The sequence below is a fragment of the Ursus americanus genome, chromosome 19 (genome assembly GCF_024610735.1).
Source record: "Ursus americanus isolate L20-20 chromosome 19, mUrsAme1.1.p, whole genome shotgun sequence".
Lineage (NCBI taxonomy): Eukaryota > Metazoa > Chordata > Mammalia > Carnivora > Ursidae > Ursus > Ursus americanus.
The window spans coordinates 7,736,905-7,755,619 of record NC_142145.1 but is presented as its reverse complement, the minus strand read 5'-3'; the positions used below and the strand labels follow the sequence as shown (position 1 = coordinate 7,755,619).

At 41.1% G+C, this 18,715-nt stretch overlaps 1 protein-coding gene across 2 annotated transcripts in view; it reads right to left on the bottom strand.

Annotated features, from left to right (window-relative positions):
* CD226 (CD226 molecule) overlaps positions 1-18,715 on the bottom strand; it is a 109,929-nt gene that overhangs the window by 61,785 nt on the left and 29,429 nt on the right. Inside the window, exons 1-3 of one of the 2 annotated variants that reach the window (XM_045790252.2) lie at positions 13,661-14,817; positions 7,982-8,053; positions 7,342-7,680 (exon numbers count right to left, since the gene is read on the bottom strand). In XM_045790252.2, the coding sequence (XP_045646208.1) occupies positions 7,342-7,680; positions 7,982-8,027 (385 nt within the window). In that variant the 5' untranslated portion in view covers positions 8,028-8,053; positions 13,661-14,817. Of the gene's footprint in view, positions 1-7,341; positions 7,681-7,981; positions 8,054-13,660; positions 14,818-18,715 lie in introns of those variants that run through there. The other variant, XM_045790251.2, reaches the window with a different exon arrangement.

Here is an 18,715-nt window from a genome sequence, read left to right as displayed (position 1 = left end):
GAGCTGGTAAGAATGGACCTTAAAAGAGAGTTTACGTCTTAATTCTTTAAAGAGTAGATTTCAAACTATTTTTTTTTTTTTTATTTCTCCACCCCACTTAAAAAACAACTTCAGGGGCGCCTGGGTGGCGCAGTCGTTAAGCATCTGCCTTCGGCTCAGGGCGTGATCCCAGCGTTCCGGAATCGAGCCCCACATCAGGCTCCTCCACTAGGAGCCTGCTTCTTCCTCTCCCACTCCCCCTGCTTGTGTTCCCTCTCTCGAGGCTGTCTCTCTGTGTCTAATAAAAAAATAAATAAATCTTTAAAAAACAAAAAACAAAAAAAAACAAAACAACTTCAAAGTGATAGAGATGCATATGATGGGCAAAGCTGAAAGAAACCACAGCCCACACAAGGACAAAACATGCTGGCGTGTAGCGGTGACCCTTGTCACAGGAGGGCAAGAAAGTCTCTCCTCCCGTGGCCTTCTCAGCCCTGCGTGGAATCTCCTCTGACAGGCAAAAGCATCCTTCAGACCAAGCCTTCTCTGCCTCACTTTGCACCTGTCACTAATAGACAAGATAGTGTCATTTTCATATATTTTCTTCCTGCCTTCTGAATTTGGGAGAGATAAAAGCCGAAATCAAAGTGTGCAAATATCTTAGGATAGACTATAAAATATGATCACATCATAGATCTAGATTCCTATGCCCTTGGAAGCATTAAGTCAACATGTGGAGATAAACTAAGCCACAAATTGTGAACCAAAATAAACTGCATTAATTGTTGATCAGAGCCAAGTGTGTTGGCTCAGTTTGAAAGGTCTGGCTGTTATTGCTATTGTTATTGGTGGTGTTGTTGGAGTCATTTCTAGAAAATGAAAATTTCTTTGCAAAGTAGTCAAATCAGAGCCAAAGCTATTTTTTTTCTAGATAATATTTAAAGCAATTCTGGGGCACCTGGGTGGCTCAGTCGGTTGAGCATCTAACTCTTGGTTTCAGCTCAGGTCATGATCTCAGGGTCATGAGATCAAGCCTGCACTGGGTTCCATGCTCAATGAGGAATCTGCTGGAGGTTCTCTCTCTCCCTCTGCCCCTCCTCATGCTCGTGCCCACCTCCCCCCACCCTGCTGCCTGAAATAAATAAATAAATTTTCTAAAAAATAAATAAATAAAGCAATTCTCCTGAAATGCTACTCCACCCATCTCCAAGTCCAAATGTTCTTCCTTCAAGGTTAACTTCAAATTCCCCCTTTGCAGGGAATCTATCTTGAATCTCCTGGTTGAAAGTAAATCCTGTCTTCTTCGGAACTACAATAGCATTCACTCTTTAAAATTATAATTTGCAGTATACAGCTTTTCTCTCCCCTAGTACTCTGCAAACCACCGAGAGTGGAGATCCATGTCTTCCTAGCTTCCAACCACAGACCTTATCTCAAATACAGTAGGTTCTGAATAAAGACTTGATGAGTGAATAAGGGTAAGTGGGTTCAGCTTTTACAAATCAGCACACGCAACGACACAAGCCAGACCTGGGACACTTCCCGTTTTCCAGCTTTAAATAAAATTTAAATCCTGACATCACCCCAACATTAGAAAACAAACAAGTAGCCAAAGAAAATATTGATGATGATTCCGGATTGGTCTAGGGCCCCAGTCAGGACATAGGCCAGCATGGTCTTTAGAATCCCTCCCATTATGGGATTTCTTGGCACTCCCATGAATTCTGGGGTCCCCAATATTAAAGGAACCTCTTTTCCTCTCTAGTGCCACTCACTAAAACATTTATGTGAGAACGCAAGACAACCGTCGCTGTTCTGTCAGCTGCCAGGATCCTGAGCACAGAACACCTGGCCTCGAAGGGAACCTTTGAAGACAGTGTGGATGACACCCAGGGAGCCTCCATAACCCAGGGAAAAATGAAACACTTAAATGGAGAGAGTAAAGAACATCTCTGTGCCCAAGCTGAGATAAGGGGGCTGGAGAAAGGAAGATCACAGAGTGAGAACACCACCGGCATGTGCGGAACCAGAACACTAACCCTGTGCTATAAATGTGAGCTGAGGCCATTACTCACGTCTTGGGCTCGCACAGTAATTCAGCTATTCTGAGTCTCCTCCCTGCCCTTTTCTCTCTCCTCTCCCTACGGCTGCTCAATTCTTAGCATGAATGCTCCCCCCACACACACTGCAATGTGGCTCTCCCTTAAAGCCATGGCCTTAGCCTTCTGCCCCCATCCAGTTCAGAACTTGCTTCATGAACCATCTTCTTCACATGCGCTGGGCGAGCATCCAGATGACTCCAAAATTGGTATTTTCAACCCTAAGCTTCCTTCTTGTTTGCCATTCCATAATGTCAACTGTTAGCTGGTCAAAGGCTACTTTACAACTCAATGCATCTAAAACTGGACTTTTCCCCCCTCTTTCAAGCCAAGCCAGTCTCCTAATATCCCATCTTTTTAAATGAAAGAGGATCTCATCCCTAACTTAGATAATTATCTTTGAACTCTTCAAAAACCACAATCGCATCCTTTTCCTCTGTTTATATGAGAAATTCAATACATTTGAAAGAAATTTCTTAAAAAATTTTTGAGAGAAGTGGAAAATAAAACCCCTGTATAAGAAAAACCCTGTAACTGTGAATTTTGAAGACCCTGTGTCCCTTCCTAATTCTGCCCCTTCCTGTCCATGTTTCAGAACTCTGCTTTTCCTTATAGCCTTACTGTACATGCTTATAAGTAACATGTTGTTCATTTTTGCATTCTTCTAAACTTTAAAGGAAAGAAATCATATCTTATGTGCTTTTCTTTCAACAAGATGTTCCCAAGATTCATCCCTGTTGGTGAGCATAGTAATCATCCTTCATCTTTTTTTGCTATTACAATCACTACTGTTATAAACATTCCCCAGCATTTCTCCTACATGTAAGCAATCCTTAGGATATTTAACAGAATGTAATTATTAGGTCATAGCATATGGGATTCCTTAACTAGCTAATCCTATGTCATTTTCTGAAATAGGTGTGATAGCAAATTTCATGTGTTAATTTGGAGGGTGTTTTGGTGAGATTAACATTTAGATTGGTGAATTCTGAGTAGGCAGATTGCCTTCTATAATGTGGGTGGGCCTCATCTAATCAGTTGAAGACCTGAACGGAACAAAAAGACTCACTTCTCCAGACAAGAGGGAAATCTCCAGCAGACTGCCTTCTGACTTCATCTGCACCATTGTCTTTCCTGGGACTCCAGTCTATTGGCTCGCACTTGCCAGTCTCCATGATCACATGAGCCAATTCCTTACAATAAAATCTTTCTATATACATATACATCCTATTGGTTCTGTTTCTCAGAGAACTCCGAATATTACCAATACCAAAAATATAATAGATATACTAATGTATACTCCTACCAGCAGTGGAAAAGTGTTCCAATCTATAAAATATTACTTGTTCACCCTGACCTTAAACTCTTCCCTGCCTATAAACTACAACTAATTTAATTTTGTAGGTGGTAAAAAAAAAAAAATTGGTTTATTATGTGTCTCCCTCTGAAAAATGTTGGGTAGCTTCCCAGGTCTTCCCAGAGTGAAGCTCAGACTCCATGAGGCACAGCAAGATCTGGGCCAACCTAACCTCCCAGGTTCTTCATGACATTGGGCTGTGCTGGTGGGCTCCAATTTCGTTTTTTCAACTAGAATCTACCATTATAAAACCTTACTTGGGACCCCAGCACATCACACTCTGAGCCCCTTGGGTGGTGTGGGCACCCGTTTCTTCCTCTCAGGCTATCTCTCGTAGCAGCGAGGGGCCACAGAACCCAGGGTGGGAACCACATCCTGCTGGAGCTCTGTGCTCTCTTCCTGTGTGGATGTCAAACTTCCTTTGTGACCTCTCCATAATGTCAGTGACCCTAAGATGCTTCCCTCTCTGCTCTCTCTCCTTCCCTCATCTGTCTCTCTATCTTAGAAAAAATCCTCCATGTTGTCAAGTCCAGTGCGACTTGATCGATCCTTGAGCCTTCTGGCTCACTGTGCTGGAATCCAGCTCCCCGTCATCTCATTTCTGGCACTTCACGAACATCCACTGGTCTCACCCTGGTGCTGAGACTGGGCAGCTCAGAACCTCAAGGTGGTTAATGACCCTGAACATTTTCTTCAGCTGCACAATGGGAACACATTACCTCCACCATGGTGTTTCATAAGCATTAGAGGAGATGACATTAGGTTCATACACAGGAGGCACCCAGTGAAAGTTAGGTAGTAGAGTAGGGTGGGTGGGCCACCCATCTGGGGGTACATTTCCATAAGTGTAACTACATTCGCTTTAACTGACTAGTAAGGCCAGAGACATATAGGTTGCAGTAATTTTCAATAGGATCCCACTTCCACCACAAAACTCTGCCAGGAAAGGGTTGCCTCTGGAAGGTTACCGCCCAAGCCACCCCAGCAGCAGTAAAATAAAGGCAGCCATTCTTACCATTAAGTTCTCCAAAACACTTCTAATTGAGAAAGGCTTATGTGAAGTTAACACACCTTTTAACATAAATTTGCATTAACAGGACCATTTATCCAGAAAAAGACTGCCTCATTTGCTCTTCAGCTCTGAGCTGAAAGCCCCAGGTGAGGGGTGGGGTGGCAAGGATGTACAATGGTTGAGGGTCCCTGTAGCTCCAAGTCCCCCAAGCTGTCATTTTCCATTCCTCACTGCAATTTTATCCATTGGGACACATACAAAGTCTGAGAACTTGCACAGATATTAGACCTCACCACACTTTAAGTACCAAGTGGTCAGTGGGGTTAAATGAGAAGATACTGACCAAGTTCCTCATACAAAATAGTCAGGTATCAGCAAAGAAGAGAAAGCAGTATATTTAGAGAGTATATGGTTCAATTACTTCATCCTTTTGAAGTTCTTGCAACCAATTACACAAATTAGGATTTCTGGATTCCAACTCCAATCCTGTATTGTTGAAGAGATCATCAACTCTCCCTTTATGTTACACGTGTGTGCGACACTAATAGGTCCTGATACGATGTTAACAAAGCACACACAGAAAACTTCAAGTATATATAAGGTTAACTTTGAAATACAGCTACTATATTTTTTCAATTCATTATCATTTTTAGTTTTTTTAAAAAAAAGGAATTCCTCATGGTCTCGAAAATGAGTGGAATACTCTCACTCGCCCAACCCCACAATTTGTTATCTAAAAATATAAATGATCAATAACAATCGTCACAAAATATGCTTAAGAATTATCATCATGAAGAATTCATCTATGTGGAGAGGCGGGCGCTCCTTTCTTTGACCAGTGACTGACCGAAAATCCTACCATTGTATTTGAAAAGCCCCAGAATGCAAAGATCTCCCTTTGCCTAACTTCAAGATAAATAATACGATCAATAACTCTGGATGATAAAAGCAGGAAGTATTGCCAAAATTGTTCACATATGATGCTAAAAATCCTACCTTGGCATGGCAATCACAACTTAGTTTGCAACAATTTAGCTCTATCCTAAACTTTCAGAAGATGACAAACTGCCTGTTTTGTTTTTTTTTTTAATAAATGCATATATTTGGTGTGCCTGGGTGGCTCAGTCCATTAATCGTCTGTCTTCAGCTCAGGTCATGATCTCAGGGTCCTGGGATCAAGTCCTGTGTCATTCGATAAATATACATGTACATAGTAAAATGATTACTATAATCAAGCTAATTTACATTTCTTCTCACATAGTTACCATTTTTTTCTGTGGTGAGAGCACCTGAAATCTACTCTTAGGAAATGTCCAGTATTTAATACAATATTATTAACTGCAGCCCTCATGCAGTGCATTAGATCTCCAGGTGGAGTCATCCCATATAACTGTAACTGTGCACCCTTTGACAACAGCTCCCCATTTCCCCACTTCCCTGCGCCTAGTGACCATTATTCTCCCTGTGTTTAATCCGTTGTTCTTTGACAGAACTTGGAATTCCTGATCTGGGACCCAAACTGCAAAAGCTCGCCACACGAAGGGGAGGGGTACCATCTTGTTCTGGCCTTGGTGGCTCAGGCCAGGTGTTGAATAGCTCACTCTACTTGAAGGCCCTTGCCAATCCTCTCTTTCATCTGCATGGCTAATCAAAAGTGTTCCATACACCAAAAACTTGCAGACAGTACTCAGCACCTGTTGTACTGTACACAACAGCGAATGAGGAGTTCAATGGCAAAATGGACTTGATAATAAATATTTCATTAAAGAGATTTTGCTAATAGACACTTTGTAAGTCTCAGTCATATACATAAAACCATTTTTGAGCTTAGCTACATCTACAGAGAAAAAGAAAACTAACACGTAGGAAATTTCCTTACCTTCTGACCATTTGCTAACCCTTGCTAACAATACTGTATATTGTTCTTTTATAATATACATCCCTTGAAAATAAGTACTCTAGCACATGTCACATGTGTTCGGCTCAATGTCCATCTGGGATATAATTTTAGAAACTCCAGACAAGAAACACACGGTTCCAAACTATTTCCTTCTCTAGACTATTGCTGACATCTGAAAATTTCATCATTAGTCATTTTGTATCAAAAGCATAGGGAATAATAACAGTGACAATAATAACACCCACCACTCCCTGACTGCCATAGGTCTTTAACCACACGATCCTTAAGCCATTCAACAAAGAGAATGGTATTATTAACTCAGTCGACTATTCAGAAGCCCGAGATGCAGAGGGATTGAGCAGCTAACATAAGGTTCTTACTGAAAGGACTAACTCACTAAGCACCAAACCACAGTCCCTAGTAAACACAGCAGAAAACATCTAGGAGATCATTTGATCCTTCTTGAAATGACACCTTGCAGTTTCTGAAGGGTCCTCTCTTAGGAACTTGAATGAAGCAAAAATGGAGCCAGTGCATAAACTCTGCTCAGATTCATTAATAAATCTAGATTTGGTGTTACACAGAGGACTCTGAACACACAGATGTTGAAGCCAGCACTGAGTGCCTAGAGGAAGGAAGCAGCACTCCATCACTGGGAGGAAGCTCACACGGGGAGGTGCCTGGTCCTGAATCCAAATGCTGCCAACATCAGTTTAGTCTAGGCTCTAGTCACTGCTGAGACAATAGAAAACCTGGGCTTTTCTCCTACTACATTCAAATTTGTGAGATGCTTATTCTACTCAGAAACGATAGCACATTAAGAAAAATGAAACTGATTCATAGAATTATTTCTTTAAGACAATAATATCATAAAATCTAGAAGTGAAATTAGAAAATACCACAAACATATGATAAAGCATTTTGTAGTTTCTACTGGCGCGTTAAGAATCAAATGTCGTGGGTGGGTAAAAAGGTAAATAAAATGTCCACTCACCTGATGCAACCACCTGGATCACCTTTTCCCAATGTCCATGTGGGAAAGTATGAAGAAAGCAGGAATAGAAGCCAACATCGGCCTCTGAGACGTTATGAAAGGACAGGGTCATATCATTAGGCACCATGGTGGAATTTAAAAAGTAAACCCTATCAGTATAGGGAGGTTTTACACTCAAACCGTAAGTAGGGCTGAAAATGGCTATGAGCTCTCTGTTCGTTGTATTGATCTTGAGCCACTCCATCTGGGTTAAGGTGTCCAGTGATGAATAGATACACTCTAGACTCATATTCTCAGCAAGTTTAACAGTTGTGTCCCAAAACATCTCTTCACATAGAGCTGAAATACACAACATCCCATTTATTCAGTTAGGCTTGATGATTGAAACACCAAATACATACCTCAAGCTTATTCTAAGCTTTCTAAGACCTAGCAAGATAAAAAACTGAGATCAGGCTAAAGGCTAACAGTTTCTACCTTAGTCTAAAAAAGGTTCCACTGCCGATAAGAGGTATTTGTAACTTGTACATTTCCTGAACAAGTAAGAAATTATCTACTAAAGAGCATTATAAATTCTAAACATGTCACACTATAAGACCAAAAAAGAAGTAAATTTTTTAAATGAAGACATTATCTTTACCTCCATATACGTGAAGAATAGCCAAGAAGAAAGTAAGATAATCCATCTCTGGAAACCGTTTGGGAGGCTGGTCTATAAAAAAAGATAGTTTTTTATAAAGTTACATGCAGAAGCCCAGCACAATGCACTGCTTCCTTCCTCTCAGATATTATCAGTAGTGTCTTCTTTTTCTGAAGTATGAACACAGGAAAAAGGTCTTAGCTTCAAAGTCAGGTTTGTTCTCGCACAAGGATGAGCAGATTTGAATCACTTCTCTCTCTCGGGGAAATAGCTTATTTTCAAGCTTTTATTTTCTACAAAGATTCATTCATTGAACAAATCTGCGAATGGCTGAGGGCATTCTCTATGCCAGACTGCTCTAGGCAATTAGAATACAACAGTAAATTAAAAAAAAAAAAAGTCCTTGCCATCATGGAAATTACGTTCTAGTGGGAGAAGACAAAAGCTGAAATGAAAAAATAAAAAAGTAAAAAATACAGTAAGTTATAGCTGGTAAGTGCACAAGGAAAACACAAAGCAGGAAAGTGGGGATAGGGCAATACGGGTGGTAGTGTTTCCCTTTTAGACAGGAAGGTCCAGGAAGTCTTCACTGAGAACTTGACATTGGAGCAGAGACTGAAAGGCAGTGGGGAGGAGCCTGGGGTGCCAGGGGTTTGGAGGTTCCACTAATGTGGACTGTGGTTGGGCATGGCCTTCCTTTTACTTCTACCTTTTCATTGACCTCAGGCATTTGCTTTGGAGGCGATGAAGGAACCACAGAAGGACCTCCAGATACAAAAATACCGTGGCTCAGGACATATAGAAATCTACCATTATGGATGATTTCTTTAAACTTTTTACTTTGAAATAGTTACAGAGTCATAGTAATTTGCAAAGATTGTAAAGAGAGCACCCTTGTATTCTTCACCCAGTTTCCCCCAATGGTTACATCTTATATAATTAAAGTACAATATCAAAACATGATTCATTTTTTAGATTCATCATTGTTCCCTTCCCTCATGTAAAATAACAGTTCAGTTTCTTAAGAACTTGTTAGGAACATATTACCATGTTAGTATAAAAATATATTATTGCCTCTATACTGAAAGGAATTGTATGAATACATTTGGCCCCTGAATAAAAAAAAATAGGTAAAAATTGGGAAGTGGGGAATGTGAATCACTAAAGACAATGTTGGCTAAGGCCAACTCTGAACCTGGTTTCAATCCCAAAGTTTATCAGTAGGTGTCCACTGTTCAACATCAGTATCTAACCTGGGAACTTTTTTAGGAAGCAAGAAATCAATAGTATAAAATTAGAATGTATACATATGGTACTGTAGAGTGCCACCCTATGTTTACACAGCATTCTATTTTCCAAAAGCTTTCACATCTATGGTATTATTTGTGCCCGTAACAGCTGTATGATGTAGTCAGATGCGGTATCTCTGTTTTACAAGTAATTCAAAAAAACAATCTGTCCAAAATTTTAGTGAGCTGTGCCTGGTACCCTGCCTAGGCCCTGGAGGCGCAAGTATGAGAAAGACTTGGTCTCTGCCCTCAAGGCATGCAGTAATATATTGGGTCAGAGAGATTACAGAGGCAGTTTATTATAATAAAACCTGATAATTCTATAGAAGTCAAATTTGAGCAAGTATTGGCACAGCCCAGAGAGGGAAAAATTCATTCTAACTGGGAAAGTTTTCATAGAAAAAATGCACCAGATCCTGGGGTTTCCAACCTAACTAAGACTTTCCAAGTAGAGAAGGAAGAGAAGGAATAAAGGCATGACAGCAGAGAACATTTTCGGGAAATGGTATGACTATGGTCTAGGTAATGGGAAAGAGACAAAAATGATGTTGGGTCCAGATTGAAAGCATCTTGAATGACACCCATGGAGAAGTTCAAACCTCACCATCAGAAACCACAGCATCCTGCTTACATCTGTAACTCCAGCACCAAACACAGGCCCTGGGACACATGTCTATGGCATAAATAAACACAACTCTGACAGCAACACAGAGCCACTAAATATCTCATGGAGGTAAGTGATGTGGACAATTCTGCATTTTTGAAAGATAACCTGGATATCTGTGGAGAATGGACTGAGGTGGTAACTATAGGACTTCCTCTTGATACGTACTGACAAAAAACTATAAAACCAGAGTTACACCCAGTCCCAAGAATTCCTGAAGCCCTCAAGAAAGTGTCCTCCTAACTAGCCTCCCTTGTACTGTGCCTTGCCTTAGAACTGTGTCCCTTCATACACACACACACACACACACACACACACACACACACTACCTGGAGTGATCTTGTGACAGACACCATATGAACTATACAGTTCAAAATACTTAATATCTTTTACTATCAATAAAGTGAAAAGACAACTTAAAGAATGGGAAAAAATATCTGCAAATCATATATCTGATAAAGGTCTAGGATCCAGAATATATAAAAAACTCTTACAACTCAACAACAAAAAAGACAAACAACCCAATTTAAAAATGGGCAAAAAACTTGAATAGACGTTTCTCCAAAAAAGATGTACAAATGACCAACAAGCACATGAGAAGTTGCTCAACATCATTAGTCATTAGAAAAAATGCAAATCGAAACCACAAAGAGACCACTTCATGCTCACTAGGATGGTTATAATCAAAAATAAAGAAAATAATAACACTGACAAGGATGTAGTGAAGTTGAAATCCTCGTACACTGCCGGTGGGGATGTAAAATGGTGAGCTACTGTGGAAAACAGTTTGGTGTTCCTCAAAAAGTTAAACAGAATAACCATATGACCCAGTAATTCCAGTTATAGGTTTATACCCAAAAGAATTGAAGATAGATACTCAAATACCTGTATACCAGTGTTCATAGCAACTCCTTCACAAGAGTCAGAAGGTGGAAACAACCCAAATGTCCATCAGCATAAGAATGGATAAACAAATTGTGGTATGTCCACACAATGGCATATTATGCAGTTATAAAAAGAATGAAATACTGATTCAGGCTATAACATGAATGAACCTGGAAAACATACTAAGTGAAAGAAGGCAGTCACATATTGTAAGATTCCATTTATATGAAACACCCAGAATAGGTAAATCTGTAGATTTGATTGGTTGTCAGGTGCTTAAGGGAGAGGAAACCAGGAGTGACTGCTTAAGGTACGGGGTTTTGTCTTTGGACAATGAAAATGTCTTAGAACTTGATAAAGATGGTACTTGTAGAACACCATGAATGTACGAAATGTCATTCAACTATACACTTTAATTTTATCTTGTATGAATTTCACCTCAATAACAAAAATTACCGCTAGTGAATAGCAGGAGTCCAAATTCACCTCCGGTCTTTCCAACTGCGCAAGCCACCACATTTTGCTGTTGGCCTTGCATTTATTGATAGCACGTGGTCCCTCAACGACCCTGGTCTGCAAATGCACATTGAGCCTCACAATACATGCTGAGATGGAGTCTGGTCGCATGCCTATGCCACAACTTCACAACAGCTAGAAATAGATAATTCCGAAGAACATAGTCCAAGTGGTCAGAGAAATGATTCATAAAGAATCACTAAGTGCTTATTAAACACATGCCGAAACATTACACGCATTTATATTAATGTTTATATATTTATTAATGCATATATGTATACAAATAGATAGATAGATAGATAGATAGATAGATAGATAGATAGATAGATAGATACACACACACACACACGGCGTGTGTGTGGTCGGGGTTGGGTAGGTTGATAGAGGCGCAGGTAGAGAAGTAAGATGAACAAAGGGACCCAGCAGATCTCTGCTACAGCATACTGGCTGCAGATCCTACAAGAATTAGATGCAACATATCATCCACCCTCAGAGGCTCCTACAACCCTCAGTGAGCTTCCTCCCTGGCAGCAAAGAATCAGGGGTGTGGGAGGATTATGAGAAAAGGGGAATAAACTGATAATAGTGTGCAGTGGCCCCTTCATTCCCAAGGCATCCAAAGCCAAGTTCGTGGAGAGATGAGGAGAGCAGACGCACACTTGCATTCTGCAGTGACTAAAACCAGGGGCCCTGGAGGCTGCAGATCCAGACGGAAGGTGCAGAAAGACATGCATCTGAAGATAAAGTTCAGCTGTTACAACTTTGCTAAGGACGAGCCCTATTCATCAGCATCTAACCAAAGACAAATAGAGACTGCGCTTGAGCTATTTCTGTTGTGTAGGGAGCTGTTTTTTGCATGATTTATGAAGGAATTTTAGCTTGAGGTTTTTTTCTAATAGAGCTGTCTGTATAGAAGAGCTTCATCCTCAAGGAAGTCATTAATCAAAATATTACCGGACTTCTCTCCTATCGAACAGGTCTCAGCTAACCACATAAGTATGAAATTCATCTCACGAGATCACCTCACACCACCGGCTCCCGGGTGACCTGGCTGGGTGACAGCCTTCAGACACGTGGTCTCCTTCTCTTAGGCTGTCCACACACATGGACACTTCTCCGTCCTCAGCTTCATTGCTTCTGCTATCTATAATATGTTCTGCTTTCCCAGCTGTCTGCTTTTTCTGGAGGATTCTATTCTCTATGCAGTCACCCAGACACCGCGTGTCATGCTGGCCCCCTGGATGTGCCTGCTGGAGATGTGGCTCCCACTCTGCTCCCGTTCCATGCTTGCTCAGGCAACTGCTGACATGCCAAGGGCTGCAAAACAGAAAGTCTGTGCTAGACTTTGAGAAGAAGGGACTGAGGCTGGGAAGATTTGGAGCATTCCTCCTTTATTTTTTTCCAGATGTCAGAGTTTGTATGCCTTTGGCTGGGATGTCCTTGCTGTTGTGAGGCTCCTACTTCCAGCAAGACTTCAACAGGAGTGTTTTAGTCTAGGTTTCTGCTCCCTGCCTCAAAGTGTCTCTTCAGGAGAATGTTACTAATGAAGGACATGTGGTTTCCCTCAGACCACCAGTCCCTTAGAACTTCGGCAAGTCACAGAGCTGCCCCAGGAGTTAGATTACCTTTGAGGGACCATCCTTAAAGGACTCGCTTGCATTCAAAGCAGAGACTTCAGTTTGGCTTCAGTAGAGATCCTCCAGGACAGGGTTCTGCAAACTATGGCTCATGGGCCAAATCCAGCCTCCTGCCTGACCCTTTCTAAATACTCCATTTGGACTCAGCCACGCTCACTTGCTTACACATTGTCCGGGGCTGTTTCTGTGCTCTGATGAATAGCTGTAAAAAGACTACATGGCCTACAAAGACCAAAATAGTACCTGTGTAATCCATGACAGAAAAAGGTCACCAACCCCTGCATAGGGTAATAAATACTTAGCTAGCAAGCATTTTTTATTTAAGTTCATCCTTGCTCAGTCTTGCTTGAAGGAAGGAAGGTTAAGCCTCATAGTGTGGACACTGGTAAAATTAGCTCAGTTTTCTTATTCTCAAGGACCATGCCATCAGGTCCTTCTTCTAGAATACAAATACAATTCTTCTAGACACAGACTCAGAGAAAGGACCTAAACAACACCCTCTTACTGAACTGTGCCCATCGCTGAACTTACAGGTTCACAGGACATCAGCCATTCAGCCAATGACAGCTCTTTTCCTGCTGAATCTACTTGACACCATTTCATCGGCAGTCTCCACTCCGCTGCACAAGATTTACCTTATAGGTGTGAACTCAGCCACATCCACTCTTTTCTCCAGAAAGTTACTAACCTTGAGATGTTAGTTCTGGTCACTCTAACTCTCCTTTCCCGACGTGTGTCTGGTTAGGGGCTTCCTCTTTGTCGTGGCCTCCTTACCTCGCCCCTTCCCGTCACAGGCAATCTCCCTGTTCTCTTCCCTCGGTTGGCACAGCAGGAACAGCTGGGGCTTTTGTCCCCGGGGCCCGGAGTTCTTGGACTCTTCTCTCTTCCAGAGCTCCTCCAGGTCGGGGCTGAAGTAAAGCACTAATATTTCACTAAGCAGGGCTTTTTGAAGGATTAAAACCAGTCAAGAAGTGTATCTGCTTCTGGAAGCGTCTTCACCATTGTGGCTACTCAGACTCATTCCACATTCACATCAAGTTCTGTCCCTCTCTTCCCCATCCCCCTAAAATTCTACCGTTGGAAACGATGTGCTTCTCATCCTCTGTTCTAACTCTTAACTCGAAACTACACACAAAAACTTTCAGTTGGTTACTTTGCCTTTTCTTCCCCATTTGTTTTCCTGCCAATCAAAGCACTTCATATTCAGAAGTCTGAAGTGCAGGCGGCTTCTTATCTCTGCCCAAATCTGAGTGTGTTTCCATCCTGCCTTCTAGATACTCTTCTTGGTTTTGTGTTTTACTCTCCCGCTCTGACATAGAAAGCATACAAGTTGGCATTTGCTAAGAACTCTCCCTGCAAGTTTAGCAGCTTCTATGTTTTCAAAACACAACCGTTTCTAAGTTGTTCCGGAGGACCACAGAGTTAGTTTTGTTTGTTCTTTGGATTCCTAGGTAATGGAGATGCCTCGTCGGTTAAACCACCACAAGGGACTGTGGCTGAGGTGGAGCTGGGGGAGTTCACAGAGATACTGGGCAGAAAGACCAGGGTTTGCGGAGAAGGCATTCTGCAGGCCAGCCAGCCCCGCACATTTTCTGATGCATCACACGAGCAGGGCTGGCCCCTTCCGCGGACCACGTGCGTGTCTGAAAGCACAGAAGAAGAAAATACAGGGGTGCCTGGTGACTCAATTGGTCCAGTGTCGGACTCTTGATGTCGGCTGAGGTCATGATAGGGTTGTGAGATCAAGCCCCACATCAGGCTCCATGTTGTGTGGAGACTGCTTAAGGTTCTCTTCTCCCTCTCCCTCTGCCTCTGCCCCTCTCCCATACTCTCACACTCACTCTGAAAGAAAGAAAAGAAAAGAAAAGAAAAGAAAAGAAAAGAGAAGAGAAGAGAAGAGAAGAGAAGAGAAGAGAAGAGAAAAGAAAAGAAAAGAAAAGAAAAGAAAAGAAAAGAAAAAGAAAGAAAGAAGAGAGAAAAATAGAAGCTATCTTTCATTGCACAAATAATTCTTGAGCACTTATTGTGAGGCAGAGGAAGCCTTCTAAAAGATCTATCTGACTCATGTCACTCTATTCGTTACATCAGCATCCTCAAAAGAATATTCAAACTTCTTACTGACTTACAAGGTTGGACAAGATTGATCTCTATCATTTTTCCAGCCTCATGTCTTAGACTTCGCTCACGCCCATTCTCCACTCCAGGCCCACCTGACAGGGCAGAGGCTTTGCACATGGGGTTGCTTTGTTTTGACTTCTCTTATCCCCTCCCATAGGGAGGCCTCAGCTCAGACATCGCTTATTGGGTACCCTGACTGAGCCCCCCACGCCTGGGGTAGGTGTTCCTCTTGTGAGTTCCTTAAGAACCCCAGGTAATCCTTACTGAAGCACTCCTTTGTAACTGCCCATTTATTTGCTGCATTTCCCATGATAGCCTAATAGACCCCTTCAAGTTGAGGAGAAGGTCCTGCTGACTCCTCTATCCACAGAGCCTTGCATGGCACCCAGCATGTTGTAGGTGTCTGTTAGATCATTATTTGTTGAAAGCAGGTGAAGGCATGGCTTCTACCTATGAGGCTTCACCGTATGCGGCCTATATGCTCATCAAAACCCAGAGGCCATCCTGTTTCCAACGTGTGGTTTTTTTCTTTTGTCTCCTCTTTTTATTTCTCCAATGAATAAGACAAAAAAATTGCCTCGATCCAAAAGGCACATAAATTTTTGCAGGACAAACTCGAAGATAAATGTTCCTGACTGGGGCCAACTCTTTCTCAAAATGATTCAATAGGCCCTGAACTGAACCTCAAACACTGGCTGAAACAGTCACTGTCTACCCAAATGATTCACATCACACTGAATGTCAGAGCCTATTTCAGTAGATGCTACTTACATCTATGGGGCCAGGCTTAAAAACTGCTTTTTTTTTGCTTACTCCCTGACTTACAAATCCAGATTTATATAGGCTAGGTGCTTTTCCTAAACTTTTCTTTTATAATCATTTCCTAATTTATCATCCACATGCAAACACACACACTTCATCATCATCAACATCATTATCATCATCCTCGCTATCCCCCATATCCCATTATAAAGTTATTGCTATTATTAAATAAGTAACAATGGAGACAGCTTTTTTGTTTCTCTGTAGGGTCCATCGCTTCTGGTTTCCTTATTCTCCTTGGAGCTCCTGAAATCTTGCAAGATAAAGAACCAAAGAATTAGCTTTGGGTGTGTTCCTGAGGGATACAGGCATCCCAGGATCTTGGCACCAGGAAGGCAACATTGTTCTCCCCAACATAAAGTTGCATAATCTTATGAAGCAATGAGGGGAGATGTTAAAAGATCACATGATCAATAATGAATACCCAAACAAGAAAAACATCCTGAGACAAATGAAACTGTGTTCACATCCAGAGAACAGTCTTCCTGTGTTCCAACCAGGAGAACAAATGGAGGTGAAGACAAGGAAAATTAGTGGGGCAGAATGAAGATTATCTACCACTCACAGAATAAAGATTATCTACCACTCCCTCCAGTGTTTTTTCATGACCCTTATTAAGGGCCTTTTCAAGAGTTTAAAAGTAAAAATACTCTAACATTATCATTTGTTGACAGAAATAGGAAACGCAGATAAAATCATCACATCACTGGATGGAGTGTTACATTAGCTACCTCCTGCCTCTTTGGGGTCACCAGAGCACCAACTCGTTATTCTAGCACACGGTAAGTGAAGGGAAGAGCAAGCATTTATCCTGCCTTCTCTGTACAAATTGCATTTCAGGGTGACCTAAGTTTCCTTTTATAGAAAAACTCAGCTACTAAGTGGAAAAACAATAATAGATACTGTTTTTAATTGCTATTTTGTTACTCTTATTAAAATAATAGATGGAGACCATTGTTACTAGGTGCTAAAGCCATTAGATGGAAGGTTAATGGGAACTTTATAATGAAATATACTGCTGATTGACAATACATGAACCCGCTGATCAACCCTAACCTCACACTAAAATGCTACAACCAGACAGCAGGGGATTCAGTGATACAGCAGGAAGAAAACAGCACCACCCAGGAAGATCTCTTACCAAAGTAACTGAGCTGAATGCAGCTCAGCCTCTAGAATGAGCTAGTAGTGTCTAGGAGATACAGGAAAGAGGAGTTAAGAGCACCATGAGGAAGCAAAAAACACTACAGAACAAATGTCTGGGGTTCTCAATGAACAAATGGCAATTAGATTCACATAAGAAAATATAACCAGTCCAGTAATTGCTAAAAGGCACTTGACAACTTTAAATATCCTTTCCTGATAAAAACTCAGAGTAATTTTGGAATTTGACCAGAATAAAGAAAACTGGTTGGAAACTAAGGGCAGACTTGATGGTATAACCCTAGAAGAATCTAGGTTAAATTCCTAAGACAAGAATGACCACTATCACTGCCAAAATTTAACATTGCCCTAGAAGTTATAACATATTACAGAGTTAAAAAAAAAAGAATAAGAATTATAAATATTGAAGAATTATTTTGACTTTATTATTACTTGTAGATGATCAACCTAGAGAACACAAAGGAATCAAATACAAAAGAACTGATAAAACAATAAAGTGTTGAGCAAAATAGTTTTATAAGACTCAACAGCTTTATTTTGTCATATCCAAATTAGAAGCAAAAAGTACACATATATGTATGTATGAATATATAAGAATGTACCTCAAGAATTTGTAGCAATTATACAAAACCTACGTATTGTATCAAAGGAAGTAATGTAAGTCTTGAATAAAAGGTAATATATTATGTTTCTCTATGAAAAGATCCAGTTTGGGGAAAACACATCATAAAATTTTTATTTACCTGTAATTTTATAATCTCTTACATCTTTGAGCAGGTCAGGCTGTGAAAGACTTCATGACCACACTCTATAAGAGATGGTGAAGGCCACAGGAGGTGGCGGGGTGCTTTTCCTCAGCATTAGCATGGTTTGTGTGTATGAATGTTCACAGAATAAAGATGTTCTTGATGAGCAAATGTTTTGTTTAAATGCATAACAGCAAACTGCATTTTTTTTATATAGGCTCCATGCCCAGCATGGAGCCCAATGCAGAGCCTGACTCATGACCCTGAGATCAAGACCTGAGCTGAGATCAGGAGTCAGACACTTAATCAACTGAGCCACCCAGATACTCTGCACACTGTACTTTTAATAAGAAAAATGAAGTAAGGCACCTTGTAGTACCAGATATTAAAATGGATGATAAAGCTTACAACGTTAAAGTGTTTTATTCTATAAGAATTGAGAGTTCAAAAGCAGCCCAAAGAATTACAGATTTTCAGGGGTAGATGAAAGAAGAGCATTCATGCTGTGAAACAGTGGCTGAGTGCATGGTCCTGGCAAATGCTGGGTTGCCAAGAAGACTTGAGAGAACTTCCCTCTTGAGGCCTTGTCGGGCCAACACCCTCCTCCACGTCACATCTAACACCCTTTATTTCTCCAGCAGATTGCACGTGGGCCAAGGGTTCCATCATCCTGGTCTGTACATTAGGAAAATATACCCACTTCACCTCTCCAATAAGAAGACATTCAGATGTTACAGTCTGCTGATTATAAATGGCAGCCATGGCAAACTATAAGAAGATGGAAAAATAAGGAAAATGTGTTCACCAACAGAGATGTTGGGGAATTATGCAGATACTAACCACAGAAACCCAGAAACACAGCACTTTCTGAGACAGCCCACTGAGCTCCGTTA